Source organism: Monomorium pharaonis, chromosome 5 (genome assembly GCF_013373865.1).
Source record: "Monomorium pharaonis isolate MP-MQ-018 chromosome 5, ASM1337386v2, whole genome shotgun sequence".
In the NCBI taxonomy this organism is placed as follows: domain Eukaryota; kingdom Metazoa; phylum Arthropoda; class Insecta; order Hymenoptera; family Formicidae; genus Monomorium; species Monomorium pharaonis.
Genome location: NC_050471.1, coordinates 19,681,632 through 19,697,981, shown reverse-complemented (window position 1 = coordinate 19,697,981; position 16,350 = coordinate 19,681,632). Strand labels below are relative to the sequence as shown.

Below are 16,350 nucleotides of genomic sequence, written 5' to 3'. Positions count from 1 at the left end.
CGCGTGCTCTCGCACGCGTGTACCAAGCGGAAGTGAAGTTAACGAGCCGCGTGCCGATCGCGAGGACCCTTCTGCACGCCACCTATGCGTTATTTTTTATAATCACGTACACTAGGACTTATTACATATCGGCGGATAAATAGGTCCACTTATCCCGTGACTATCGGTTCGGAACATACCGCGCCTCTTGAAAGGACTGCTTTCAATCAAAATGAATTATATTAACTTATCAAACTAAATTCTTCGTATCTGAATAAACAAACAATAACGAGATCTACTTCTATTAACAAGTGAAATAATAATAAAGTAACAAAACATACATGTTCACTTATGGATATCTCTCGCAGAGTAATAACCAAATAATCAAAATAGCCAATGCTTATATATTGAGTTGAATTCTACTCATAATACCTTGTTTGCTGAAAGATTAATTGCCAAGAACTAATCCCTTAACATTAACTTAACGCTTATTTATTACATTGATTCCTCAATGGGCAATATACATATCTTTCCTATTGTTCGCTTTAAGATTCCGGTAAAGGTTTTAACACTAATTACGCGAGGTACGCCATCTGCTCCTGGATGCAGTTCCGTAATACGTCCCAGCTTCCATTGCAGTGGTGGTGTGTTGTCTTCCTTCAGGAGTACCATGCTACCCACTTTGACCTTTGAGGGAACGTCCTTCATCCATTTGGAACGTTGTTGCAAATGTGACAAGTATTCGTTGGTCCAACGTGACCAAAAATGCTGTACCATCTGTTGTAATCGCTGATATTGATTCATTCGATTCGTGGGCAACTCTACGACGGACGATTGTGGTACTGACGTGAGTTGCTCACCAATTAGGAAATGCCCCGGTGTTAGAATATCCATATCATTGGGATCATTGGACATTGGCATCAACGGCCGAGAATTCATGATAGCTTCGATTTGAGTGATCACCGTATACAAATCTTCAAACGTTAAATGCGCTTCGCCTACTATTCTTTTAATGTGATACTTAGCGCTCTTCACTGCCGCCTCCCAGAGACCTCCAAAATTGGGAGCACGCGGTGGAATAAAGTGCCACTGTATCAGGTTTTGACTTAAAAAATTTACGAATTTACTATCCCTATCTATTTGATTTAACAAATTGAAAACTTCGCCGAGCTCATTCTTCGCACCAACAAAATTAGTGGCATTATCAGAGTAAATATGCTTACATATTCCACGCCTTGAAACAAATCGCTTGAGTGAATTTAGAAACGAATCGCTTGTTAAGTCGCCCACGACTTCCAGATGTACGGCTCTTGTTGAAAAACAAACAAATATACACAAATAACATTTGACCAATTTTCGATTTAGTAATTTGCCATCTTTAACCAGAAACGGTCCCGCGTAATCTATTCCGACCACTGTGAACGGCCTGTCCGCGTTCACACGAGATTCGGGTAGGTTTCCCATTTGATAACTTTCACCCTTAGGGGCTGTCCGGAAGCAGATCATGCAACGGAAGATTATTTTCCTCACTGTGCTCCGAGCATTTAAAATCCAAAAACGCGTTCTAATCGCGGCTAACGTACTCGTTAATCCCGCATGCATCTGTTTTTCGTGTTCATATGTTATGAGCATCTGGGTGAACACATGCTTGTTTGGTAGCAGCATAGGGTGCTTGTGCTCGTACTGCAATTTAGAGTTTTTTAATCGACCACCCACTCGTAAAATGCGGTACTCATCTAAGAATGGATTTAACGATAAGAATTTGCTGCTAGATCGCACCGCATTTTCGCGTTCTAAACTATTGATTTCGGGTGCAAAATGTGTAATTTGAACTATTTTAACGAGTGTGAGCAATGATTTGTTTAGTTCATCAACTGATAATGAACCGAAACGCCTCTTGCTCACGCCCTTTCGTATATTGTCGATAAAACGCAAGCAATAGGCCATTACCTTAAGTAATTTTAAGTATGATGAAAAACGATTGAAGACATCCCAATCAGATTTAATCGTAATGCATGCTATTTTGCTTTCCTTCAATTCAGAAGGCACGGGAATACACGTATTATCTGTGATTGGCCAATGATTCGACCCTAGCCCTAACCATGGTGGCCCGTTCCACCATAATTGCGAAGTCGCTAGTTTAGATAAGCTCATGCCTCTAGATACAATATCTGCTGGATTTTCACTCCCCGCGACATGCGCCCAACGCTTACTGTCTGTAAGTCTCTGTATTTCCGCGCTTCTATTTGCTACGAAGGTTTTTAATAGACTGGATTCGGTAGCTATCCACGATAAAACGATAGTAGAGTCACACCAATAAAAACTATCAGACTTCCAATTTGGAAGGCGACTCAATGCTTCGATTACTTGCTGATGTAAACGTGCCAGTAATACCGCACCACACAGCTCAAGACGCGGCAAACTTATTGTTTTTACTGGTGCCACGCGCGATTTAGCACATAATAATTTAGTGATAATTTTACCGGTGTTATCCACCGCTCGTACGTATAGGCACGCTCCGTATGCAATTTCGGACGCGTCACTAAAACCATGCAATTCTAATACCCTGCATTGATGACCCATCGTGTATCTAGGTATAGAAACTTCGTTTATGAATTTCATATCTTCACAGAATTGACTCCATAGCGTGAATAAGTCGAGGGGCAATGCTTCGTCCCAACCGATTCCTAATTTCCATATTTTCTGCATGATAATTTTTCCCAAAACGATTGTGGGACTAACTAATCCTAGCGGATCAAATAATTGCGACACGACTGACAATATCGTTCTTTTCGTAACCCTATTCGATTTGTTACTAATCGCGTTTGCTTGATAATTCAGCATATCTTTCTTAGCGTCCCAAGACAAACCAAGCGTTTTAGAATTAGTATCCTGCGTTAAATGTATTTGATTACTACCCGGTTCAGTTTGTATTGCATTGATAAAGGCCTCGCTATTGCTATTCCATTTGCGCAAATGAAAACATCCGCCGCGCAATATCGTATCTATTTCATGCGCAAGTCTCAGCGCATCTTTCACCGTATTAGCTCCCGAAATAAGATCGTCGACATAAAAATCCGATAAAATTATGTTTGATGCATCAGGGAATACACTCTGTTTATCCACAGCTGTTTGCCGAAGTGACCGTATAGCCTCAAATGAAGCCGGAGCTGTCCCGTATGTCAATGTATTTAACCGATAGTGACGTATACGTTCTCTTTCATCTGGACGCCAAACGATGCGTTGAAAATCTCGATGGGCTTCATGAACATTAACTTGCCTGTACATTTTCGTTACATCCGCGGTAAAAACGTACTTATGCATTCTAAATCTGATCAGTATCGCGAATAAACTGTCTTGAATGACTGGACCGACCATTAAGACGTCATTCAGCGACAAGTTCGTTGACGTTTTCGCTGATGCATCAAAAACCACGCGTGTCTTGGTAGTTATGCTCGATTCCTTTACTACGCTGTGGTGCGGTAGATAGTACACTGACTCGAGGTCCCTGTCGCTTGACTTTACCTCGGTCATATGACCAAGCTCTAAGTATTCATTCATGAAGCTAACGTATTGCTCTTTGAGACTAGAATCCTTGGCTAATCGTTTTTCCAATGAGTAAAGTCGCTTAATTGCCATATCTAACGAATCTCCGAGTTTGTCCGCGTTTGCTCGAAAAGGCAACCGTACCGTAAACCGCCCGTGCTCGTCACGCTTCATGGTCTTTACGAATAGGTCTTCGCACTCGGATTCCTCTCTTGTCAAATTTGGTGTTGACAAACATTCTTCAATTTTCCAAAACCGTTCTAGACTATCGCGAATATCTTGTATTGTATTAAGATGGCATAACGATTCTGACTCCCTACATCTAGGCGCCATGGGCCCTGACACAATCCAACCTAATTTTGTCTTTTGAAGGAATGGTCTGCCTTCACCTAACTGGATTTGTCCCGCGCACAAGAGCTCCCAGAATATACCAGCACCTAACAAAATATCTACTGGTTCGGGATAGTTGAAACGCGGATCCGCCAATGAGAGACCCTCCGGAATGTTTAACGCGGAGATGTTGTAGAATCTATTCGGTAGATCCTGTGTAATGTTGTCAACTACTAAAACGGATAATTTGGCCTTATAATTGTTATATAACGATTTAATAGACGCTTCAGTTTTGTGCGAAATATGGGTTATGTTTTGATTAACTCCGCAAATCGGAATCTTTATGGGTGTTTTCGCTAGCCCTAATTTTTGCGCTAATTTGCTCGTGATAAAATTAGATTGAGAACCATTGTCTAATAGAGCTCGACAGGGATGTGATCTACCATTGTTATCAAATATAACAATTCTCGCTGTTGCCAATAAAATATACGAATTATGAGCTGCCTGAACCGCATGTGTAGTTATCGCTGACTCCTGATTTATGCTTGCTTTGTCGTTATCTACTGCCTTGTTTATATTCGATGAGGATTGATTATTCGTTTCGTGCTCAACCTTTGAATCGCCAAAATGCAATAAGGTATTGTGTTTGCCGCTGCATTTTTTGCAGCCGCTTGCTCTGCAATCCTTGCTGAAATGATTATTTCTCAAACAATTCGTGCATAACTTTAATTTTCTAACTTGTGTTAATCGCTTGTCAACGGGTAAGCTTAATAAGTCTTTACAAAAATATATGCTATGTGAGCCCTTGCAAAACATGCATTTTGCTACGTTTGCCGCTAAATGAGTTAACGAACCCGCCTTTGTGGTATTCTTTGAATCTTTATTTGAATTGCGTTTATCCGTTTGTTTAGTATCTTTGAATAATCTTTCAAGTATTTGACAGCGCTCGTTTAAAAATATCTTGAAACTATCAATGCTGGGTAACTCCTTGCGTTTAACCGACATTTTTTCCCACTCATTCCGCGATGCTAAATCTAATTTAGTTGTAATCAGAAAAATTATTATCGAGTCCCAGCTTTCTACCGGCTGCCCTAGCGATTCTAATGCGCGCAAATGTTGCGACATGCTATCAGACAGGTCCCTCAGAGACGCGTGGGAATCTTTGATAACCTGCGGTAAATCGAACAAGGCTTTCACGTGATTGTGTATTATGATATTTTTATTTTCAAATCTTTCTTTCAAAATATTCCAAGCAATGTCGTAGTTTGCATCCGATGCCTCTAATGTGTCTAAGGCCCGCGCGGCATCTCCGCTTAAACACGACCTCAAATAGTAAAATTTTTGTGTAATGGTTAAAGTAGCGTTGTTATGAATTATTGCTCTAAACGTATCGCTAAATTGCATCCACTTGCTATATTCACCGTCAAACTCCGGTAATTTCAATGTAGGTAGTTGCACGTTTTGATTTGAATTGTTACACGCGTGATTTGTTTGCGGCTGTACATCTGGATTCGTCTGTCCTAACTCTCTAGCCCTAGCTATCACTACAAAATATGACGCTTCAAACGCGTCGCGATGACCTGCCTGCGCCTCCGAATCGTCCGCTAGCTCGATTTCAGTCTGTATTTTATCAAATTCCGACCATAACGCTTCAGCCTTCTCCAACCGAGCAACCAATTCCGTCACGCTTCCCGCGTCCGTGAATCTATCGACGAATGTGGTGAACTTAGACAGTTGACCTTTAATGATACCGCGTTTCTTTTTTAACAAACTCATTGCCTGTTCGCTCGCCATTCCGATTAATGTTATTACGCAAATACAATTTAATATTACCGGTGATCACTCAAATATTTACCGTGAACTTACAAACAATCAACGCGAGCCACTCTAATCTCACTTACATACCACAACCGAACGTACTCTGGACTTGTTGCCTTTGCGAACGCGCTTTCCCTCTGGTCTGTTTCCAATATGGCCGTCGCTCCTTCGTCTGCACCGTCGAGCCCCCTCACGGTCCGGTGCTCGCGCTTCCTCCGGCGGTACCGTGTTGCTTATGGCGACTACGTGCTGCTTCCGGCTGCTGCGTGCTGCTTACGGCTGCTGCGTGCTGCTTACGGCGGCCACGTGTTATTCCGGGCGGTCGCCCGTTGCTCGTTGATGAGGAGATGCTTACTTTCGATTCGTTGTGTGTGAGGGTTACGTACGTACCCTTGCTTAGCACGGGGCCTTTATGCTTACTGCACCACTCAAGCTTGCTTAATCGGCAGTTGTAGTGCAACTCTTGATTTCTTGATTCGTTGTTATGGTGCACCCTTTGCTGTTTCCATGCGACGCCATAACCCTCGACTTCGCTGCTTGTGCGTTTCGTTCCTTGTCGAACATCCAGGTACCGGATATCCGGCTCGAAGGACCATGTATGTATTTGTGGATCTGGAATGCCTGGAGATCCTTATTTTCTCTTGACGGTGTGATGTATAAATGAATGAAGACGTTCGTCAACAAGGAACTCCAAATTTTATTACTATAATATCGCGCGTGCTCTCACACGCGTGTACCAAGCGGAAGTGAAGTTAACGAGCCGCGTGCCGATCGCGAGGACCCTTCTGCACGCCACCTATGCGTTATTTTTTATAATCACGTACACTAGGACTTATTACATATCGGCGGATAAATAGGTCCACTTATCCCGTGACTATCGGTTCGGAACAAGTACTTTTAAAACCATACAACTTCTACTTAAAAAATTTTTTTCTAACTATTATACTTCTGGTGGTATTCGCTCCGAAAGGGAAAAATTGTTTTCTTCGAAGGAGTATTTTACCCTCTGAACATAAAAAAAAATACAGGTCTCTTTAATTTTTGTGTTCAACAACATATTTCATGGAGAATTAAATTGGGGTCGGACGCCCGTGACATTTCTCTTGTTAGAAGATTTCTTCCATTTCAGTTCACTCACCCAGATAACAAATGTCTGCACAGTGACAAATGCAGATAACAAAATGTCTGCAGAGTGACTGCATAGTGCGTGCACGCGTGCTTAATAATCGTCACAGTGTGACTATACAGCACTATGCAGATGCGTCCTCCTTTGAGACTCATATCGCCCGCACACGTGAGTGCCGCACGCGTGCGGGTGATAGGAGCCTCATGTGAGTGTTTTAATTAAGACTCATATCACTCGCATACATGCGGCACTCACGCGTGCGAGCAATGTGAGCTTTGAGTGTTAAATGATAATATAATAAAAATAATAAACATTTTTCGAACGAGCGAGCAAAAGAGAAAGAGAGAGAGAGAGAGAGAGATCGTAAAATTTAATCATTGCCTTATTTTGTCCTGAATATTCACCTAATGTAATATATTCTTACAGACTTATTAGAAAATAAGAATAATGTGAACGATATTTTAATCCGATGATGCATATTTTTATTAAGACGAAACGGGAAATAGCTGAGTTAAAAAAATTAATTTTCTACTATGTATTAAATTGAATTAAATTACATATTGAATATATATTACTTTGTGTTAAGAACGAAAAAGAAATACAAAATAAAGATAAATATAATACTTATTTACAGATACGTAACTAATAAGGGAATGATCGGGGCTATCCCTTACCGACTTTGATGGGCATTGTATATGCTGTAGAGCATCAAAAAAGTTCAGAGACCCGTATTTTTTTATCGGCTTATCTCAAGGTTTAGAGGTTGTTTTAATCCCTATAAAAAAACGTATTTTTTCATTTTTACCAAATATCTTCTAAAATATGAAATACATGAAAAAATGTTTTACACAAAAGTTTTATAGTATTTTATACTCTTTGCAATGATGTATTCAATTTTTAAAAAAATGTCAAATTTTCATTTTTTGTTTCTTTTTCTAGGAGTTGAAACACCCCTAAAACTCAAAGCTGATAAAAAAATATGGGGTTTTTTTATGCTCTACGTATCCAAGACCAACAAAATCGGTGAAGAACCGCCTCGACCGTTTTCTTATTGTAAGTACAGATAAACTAAATAATTTCAAGAAATTATAAAGTTAATTGTTGAAAATGTGAAAAATATTAATCTTTTTAAACTTAGATTATTTTATATGTATATAAAATTAAAAGATCGTAAAATGTAAAAAATGTAAAAATTATCAAAATTCAATATTTCTTGAAAGCTTCACAAATTTACACACTTTACAAATTTTCTGAAAATATCAAAATTTAAGAAACTTTTAACATTATGACCATTTTGAAAATGTGTGCATTTTTTATTTTATTGAGATTTTACACACCAGCTAAATATTAATTTTGAACATTTTTGGATTTTTTAATTATTTTTATTCTTTTTTGTATTTTTATTCTAATTACATTTTATGAATAATTTTAATTTTAATTTCATTTTAATTAGTTCTTGTAATTTCAGGATAAATATGTTTCAATTATTTACACGCAATATGTGTCGCTTTGAAAATTTTTTGCAATAGTCAAAAGGAACTTATTATTTCTTTCCTAATTTTTTGTCAATTTAACAACGTTCTTTTTCGACTGTAAACTGTAAAAAATTTTCAAAGCGATCACACGTATATATTGACTCAATAATTAAAATATGAATATTCTAAAACTAAAAAAACTAAAACTAATTAAAATTAAATTACAATGAAAATTATTAATCAAATGTAATTTTATAAAATAAAAATGCATAATAGAGAAAAAAAATTATGAAAATTCCAAAAGTGTTCAAAATGTTCATTTTACACACACACACACACACACACACACACACACACACACACACACACACACACACACACACACCGTGCGCGCACGTATGTATGTATAATATAAATAAATAAATCTAAATGTAATAAATATCTAAATATAAATATCGTCAGCTAAATTAAAAAATCTTGTAACTCCATTGGACGTCCGATGGAATTATGAGGATTTCTAATTTAGCCAACGATTTATTAATTTTATTAAAATATATATATATCGTTGACTAAATTGCTTTTATATAAAGTTTAAATATATATGATATATATATATATGTATGTATGTATGTGTGTATATATATATATATATATATATATATATATATATATATAAATTTCATATAAAAGCAAGCCCTATATATCGATCATATATGGCTCTTCAGTGCCATTTTCTACCCCGTCACGTAATAAACGCAACGTGATTGCGTTGTTGCATACACGTGTGAATATCACACTGTGCGGATGACATGAATCCGTACGAATAATGTTTTCATTCGTACTGTGATAAATACAATCATACATAAGGAAGTACAATCATACAGTGAAATCTTTTTTCGATCACTCATATATACCTTCTCATGCATGTCTGCATAGTGCCACTGCCACCTTCCACGCACACACACGTGTCGTCATCACATCGTGAGGGCAATATGATTGTGGTATTGCACGCACGTGTGATAATCACACCGTGATCGTGAGCCCTCACAATTTGTTATCTGGGCATAGAGTACTGAATTTTAATAAATTCTGCTAAATAATTTTATAAATTTACTGTATTCATTAATTTTTATTTTAAACTTTACTAAATTTGTTTTAATTTTAACGTATTATATTGAATTTTTATATTAAATTTGAAATCTTAATAAAATAATATTGAAAATGATTACAATAAAAGAAATTTTACATGCAATTGGTAACATTTCAATGTTATTATTATTCATAACAATTTTAATAAAACTCTTCCATTAGAAACATGCATCGAATGATTTTTTCATATATGGATGGATGCATTTTGCAAAACGAAAGTATACTGTTACAATTCATTGAACGCAGCTCTACAACAAGAAAAGCCCAAAGCGCATGTCAAACAAATTAGATCCCTTAGCGTGCCTTAGCGGATCTCACATGGTTATCGTGAGTTTTGTAAGTGCCTTCCAGTTTTAATTAATAAAAAGGAAAAATGAGCCTCTCCGAAATGCGCAATATCAACCAAAGGATCCAATTGTCAACGACACAAAAGAAATCACACGTAATGCTTCGTAAAGGATCGGCCATTAACAGTAACATTTATCAAAAATTTTCAAGGTTAGTCGAATCACATTTTATTTTTTCAGTCTCATTTTTCCAACACGTTCAACGTAAGATAAACCAAGCATATATTCATCCTCTTGAACGAAGTGTGAACAATTCAATGAAAAATCAAAAGAAACAGTACCCATGTCTTAATCAGCAAATAATGCTATTAAAAACATTTTTTTAAACATCCGAAAAAAAAATACTTTTAAAAAAATAATATTAAATATATAATATGTTAAGTTTACTTTCCCCCTCATTAAAAAAAATGTTTATTTTAATATTTGAGAACGTATGTTCTAACATTAAAAATATTTATTTTAATATTAAAAAAATTAAGTTTTAAATTTAATTTTTAATATTGAATAAATGTTTCTTAATATTAAAAAGAATTTATGTTGTTAAAATAAATTTTATTAATTAATATTATTTCAAAACAGTAGCATTATGATAAAAAAAGTAGGAATTAGTTTTCAGAGCTTTTTTTTTCTCAGAGGCTTTATTTTATTTTATTTTTTAAGGGGGAGGGAAAAAAAATATCAACGGGTCAGTTTTATCCAAACCAAGACTACCATTAATGTTACGTAACTTCTGCAATCATACCAGATACTTTCTGATAATCCATAATCAATTTATGATACAAATAATACAATTTATTATACAAATATATTGATAAATCAGTTCAAGAGATGTCAAAAAGATAAGCATGTATATGTAAAATACTTTTTTCATAAATAAGTAACAATTTTTATTTATTTTTATATATACATAGGAATAGGATCTGGAATAATTTTTTATGGCTTGTTTGAATAAGAAAAATGTTTGTAGAAAAAATTAATACAATAATTAAATCATTTTTTAATGGATTATTTTAAATCAATATTTTAAATAAAATTAAATAAGCATGAAATTAATATTAAATATAAATAATAAAGAAAATAAATGTTTTTAAAATGGTATTTTTTTAAATAAACAATTAATGTAATAGTTTTAATTTATAAAATATTATATTAATATGAAACGTTAGATAAATATTTTTTTAAATTATTACATTTGTATTTTTTATAATTAAATAATATAAAGTAAAGGTTAAAGTAATGTTAAATATTAAAAAGATGTAATGATAGATTTTTCAAATTAATAGTACAAAAGAATTAATAATGCAACATAAACATATTAATATGAAATTAATTTAATTAATATATACATGTAATAAAATTAAACGTATTAAATAAACGTTAAATATTTTCCTTAAAATGTTATTTTAAATTAATAATTAATGTGAAATAAATATATAATAAGCATTTAATGAATATAATTTTTGCAAGTAATGTTTATTAAATTACATGATGTTAAATATAAATTTATATATTTAAAAGACATTGTAGAAATGTTTAATGTTTATTGAATTTCTTGCAAATATTGCAATCCAATCTTTAAGTATATTCTCTAATAATTTAATGATTCAATATTTATTCAATATATATGTAATGTAGATGTTACATATTATGCCAACAAATGTGATGGTGTCGATTTGTCATGAGTTTTCTGCCATTAATTACGTGATTAATGATCAAAATATAACATCAATGAATATAAAAATAACAATAAAATATCACATTCATAAGGTAAAGACTCGTCTTAAAGACCTTAAGGGGCTACATACACCCAGAGAAGTAAAAAATAGCCTTTTTCTCGATTTTTTTTTTCGAAACCTAATGTATGTAATTAATCCTAGTTTTCTTTACTTTAATATATATTCTTAGAACATGTTTCAGAATAAGTTTGAACTGAAAATATTTAAAAATGGCGGAGATATTGTCTTCGTCGCAAGACCTTGTTGAAAAAAGGTGCTTTGCGGTGCCAATTGCAGCTCGTACAGAACTTATCTGAAACAGACCAGTCTAGAATTTTCTTAAACTAAATGATATTATCTAGTCTTTATCGTAGCCGATTTTTTAAATATCGATTTTTGGCAAAATGGCGGCCGTTTAAAGAAAAAAAGCGATTTTTTAGGATAAAAATCGGTCGTTTTTTTAACTTAAAAAAAAAGTAAGGGCTCTAAAAAAACCGCTACGGTAAAGACTGCCTTTTTTGTATAGCTTAAGCCCTCCAAATTTCAAGTAAATCGGTCCAGCCGTTTTCGAGATATTTTTGGCACGCGTTTTGAAAACATGATTTCGAGAAAAACGCGTTTAAAGTTTGACATTCGGTTAAAACGTAGATAACTTTTTTTCAAATTTACATGGAATCATCCACTCCAGGGCCATACAGTGAACCCTCCCCAGATGTAGCGGCATCAAAGGCTTCGATTTTAGCTTGCCGGCGTAATATTCTTGCGTAAGCTACCTGCTGCGAAGGATTAGAAGGCGCCCATCGCGCCCCAGCGTCGTCGAACGCGCTTGGACCTTTTTCACTATATCTTCGACAATTTTCAAGGAATCACTTTGAAACTTGCAGGGGATATTCTCAGGACCTTATACTTTACGAATATGTAAAAAATAAAAAATCCATTTTTTCAAAATTTCTGGGTGTATATAGCCCCTTAATAGCAAAATACATGGCGGAATATTGGCGAATGTTAATTAAATATTTGTTTTCTTGAGAATGTATTGGCCAATCATTTTGAATGTTGTGTCAATATTAGTCATACAATATATGCAAATATACTGCCAATATTGTACATCAATTGCATTTTAATATTAAATATAGAATAAATGTTAATATACTTCCAATATCACATTATCACAAACCAATACGTGTAAATAATTTACATATTATACAGTCTTGTGTTTCGCGAAATAGGCAGTTTTAACTTTATGCTTAAAACATTTATCAATCAAATAATTAACTTATTATATTATTGTATTTACATTGGAAGTGCATTAGCCAAAATTATACTATATTAATCAATTGCTTAGCTGCGTGCGTGAATGCGCGCGCGCGCGTGTGTATGTGTAGTGTGTGTGTGGTGTGTGTGTGTGTATTTCATACTTAAATAAATATAGTTTAACTATTTACGTTGTTTATCTCTCTAATAATATCTATTGAACTGATCTATATACAAATATGTATTTATAAGCATCAAGTGTTCATTGATCATCACGAAGTTAATTTGCGAAGGAACGTCAAAATCAAGCAACATCGACGGCGACTGACAGTTGGATAGGTGACCGTTCTTACGATTATAGAAACTAAACAATGGATGAATATGTGTAACTAGGTTTGGATAATCACGCTTATACAAGATTATTGCAAAATTTAAGCGGCAATAAATTTGTAAGTTTAAGTATTTGCACGAAAACAGCGCGTATTTTTTCAATCTTTTGTTATTGGATTTGCTGTCTTGGAATAAATTAAATAAGTTTCAGACTGACTAAATAACTTTTAACAGTGTAATATATCTAATTTCTGTTTATATTTAATCAAATTAGCCCGCTGAGTGTCCAATAAAAAAAAATTGATAGATATTATTTCTTAATATTGGTCCAATATTGTTGAATAGATCCAATATTCGCTAAAATAAAAAAGTGTCTACTTTATAATATTGAACCAATATTGGGAAACAATTTATATCCAAAATATTTCCGATCATTTCCCAATATTGCGCCAATATATGCTACTAGGAGATGTAATTGTCGACTAAATATATATCTTGCAAGTAAAATGAATTTTATTGATTTGCATTGCATTCCAGAATATACACAACAAAAATAAGAAAGTACTAGGAAAAAAAGAGTTCATAATACTTTGATCGTATAGGAACTGACACTTCATGATGATCCGACATTTGTATCAACAAATACATATTCGTGATAAATCAGTTGATTAAAAAAAAGATGAAAATATACTTTCTTTTCATAAATGTGTATAATGTTACAATCTTTTCTGATTTTTTAATGCGGAATGGCTTTTTTATTTCTCCTTTAAATATAGAGAAAAGTCTCAGCTATCACTTTGTCTTTGTATAGTATTTATTAAATAAAAACTAGAAAAATAAAAATTTAAAAACGTAAATACAAACTAAAAAGTTCTTTCTATTAAATAACTATGACGGGCCCACTTGACAACAGTTCCAAAGTATAGATCACCAACTCCAGTATGTTATTCTGAATGTCCTTTTTTCTTTGTTAAATTGTCATCTATAAATAAATTTCTTCTTTTCTGTTTATTTTTTAAAATTAATAATTAACCACATCATATTAATAATAACCTTTTTTCCTTCCAGCCACTTGATGTTACTACTTCCATGCCTTTCTTTTCTCTTTTCTTTATCCAACGTTTATCCGTTTTCAGTACTTCTATTCCCAGCTCTTTATTCGGTAATTTCTTCTGTTTCATTTATTACCTTCATTCTTAGCATTTCACTTTTTTTATGACTACCTAGTTTCTTTTTTTTCTTCTTTTTCTCATCTTTTCTTTTCTTTCCAGCCATTCCACTTCTTCGATTGGATTTTCCCTCTTTCCTTCATTTTCTTGCAATCACTTTTTCCTTCTAGTTCTGCCTTTTCCTTATCCCATTTTTCTCTAAGCGTTTTTATTTCTTCTCGGATTTCTTTTTGCCATTGCATATATTCTCATCTTAAATTCTAATTGTAAGACAATCTCAGTTAATTTGTCTATCTCTTATTCTTTTCGGTGGCTGTTGATTCTTGAATTAATTGGCGACCTTCTTACCTTTCCTGATTTGTTAAACCTCTCCAAATGCTTCCTCTGCAGCTTCTATGCTTTGAGTACATTACTTTTTCGTTACCTGTAGACATGGCCCTGCTGGCTGCATCGCTATTTCACTTGTTAGATTTTCTTTAACAACCGGTATGCGTGGCTAATTAATTTCACTCGCCTCCGATCGATGTTGTCTGTTTTGCTTCGTTTGTAGGGATTGGCAGCACTACAGTCCTACACAACACACTTTCTTCTGAGAATATCCCAAATTGTCCCAGACAGATGTAGGCGATCTCACGGAAATCTCAATGAGTAGCACCCGGGATATTCTACAAGAATATCTTAGGATATCGTAAAATATCTTAAGATATATAATATCCTATTAATATATTTCGATATATAGAAAATATCTTAGAAGATATCTTAAAATTTTATAAGATATCATAAAATATATTTTATGGATATCTTACGATATCCTATTATATCCAAATAATATTCCATCTTTTAGCTCTACTATGGGGCGTAAATCAAATGTAAAGGGAAAGTGAATCATAATATAAAGAAGAGTGAAATAAAAGAGTGACAAGCGTAAATTAAATCTCAAGAAGCGTAAATTGAAACATCAGAACATAAAAGAAGTAGAGATTAAGTCAATATTACACTTATTGGAACAATGTGGCATTTAAACAATACTAAAAAATTATAAAAAGTAACATAAAAAAATAATTTTATTATATACGGAGCAAAAACAGATTTTTTAATAAGTTATTCCACATGCTATTTTGCATATGTAAAAATGAGTGAAAACTTGCAAAATTTTATATTTATTTACAAAAATATAAATTAACTATATATGTTTCATCCTTCTGACAACATCTATTGTAATGTCTATAACAAATATGTATGCACAAACAAAAAGTATTCATGAATCATCACGAAGTTAGGATGCGTATAGTCTTCGAAGTCAAGTAACATTGGCGATGGTTAACTTGGACGAATGACCGTTTTTTTCGGGGGCAGAGATTAAACATGCTTTAACAGGTACAACTTGGTGGCTTGGCTAAAACATGTATAGTCTTCTTCCTTTTACAAAATTACCGTAGAAATAATTAGAACTTTTTATTTTTTGTATAAGTTTTATCAGAAACTCTTAAAAATATTTAGAAATATTCAAAAGTTTTCTAAATTAATCAGAATTTTTCATTTTTAAAATTTTTTTGAGAAACGTTCCAATTCTTATAAAAAATTAGAACATTTATAAAAAATTCGGAAAAAAATCTAAATAATTCTGACAAATTTTATCATCAAGATATATTCAGGATATCAGGATATCTCAGGAAATTCCTTGGATATCCTCTGAATATCGTTTGAGACATCTACAGAATGTCAAATCGTTGGACACTTGTACATTCCTTGGATGTCTGAGACTATCCACGGATAAAGGATATTGTAATATTCTAAAATGGCATCCCAGAGACATCCCTAGGATAAAGCGAGTGAGTCCAAAATGCGCACAGTAACAAACGGATACCACCAATCAAATTCTATAAATTCATCCTAACCCTAACCAACCCAGCATTCTGATTGGTGGTGTCTGTTTGTTATTGTGCGCATCTGGGATGCTCCCGATAAAGCGTACTGTGTGGGGTTACACGCAGCCATGTAAGGAGACAAGGGGTCTGTTCGCGTCACATGTCCCAACATGCTCCTATTCACCCCAACGCACTCCAATACGTTGATTCCGATGACGCCAACCTATTAGAATGCGTTGGAGTA

The 16,350-nt window shown here is 34.1% G+C and overlaps 2 protein-coding genes across 2 annotated transcripts in view; one reads left to right on the top strand and one right to left on the bottom strand.

Annotated features, from left to right (window-relative positions):
* Window positions 1-474: 474 nt before the first annotated feature.
* Window positions 475-5,649, bottom strand: LOC118645787. The gene has a single exon (XM_036287496.1). It carries the CDS (start codon window positions 5,647-5,649, stop codon window positions 475-477), a length of 5,175 nt encoding a protein of 1,724 aa, XP_036143389.1.
* A 3,854-nt stretch (window positions 5,650-9,503) lies between these two features.
* Window positions 9,504-16,350, top strand: part of LOC105832592 (cilia- and flagella-associated protein 100) — a 106,425-nt gene continuing 99,578 nt past the window's right edge. Inside the window, exon 1 of the mRNA XM_012673688.3 lies at window positions 9,504-9,921. Coding sequence (XP_012529142.1) covers window positions 9,797-9,921 — 125 coding nt within the window. The 5' untranslated portion in view covers window positions 9,504-9,796. The remainder of the gene's footprint in view (window positions 9,922-16,350) is intronic.

What these genes read in the sequence shown, in the direction of transcription:
- LOC118645787 (XM_036287496.1), bottom strand. Translation starts at nt 5,649, where the DNA reads ATGGCGAGCGAACAGGCAATGAGTTTGTTAAAAAAGAAACGCGGTATC.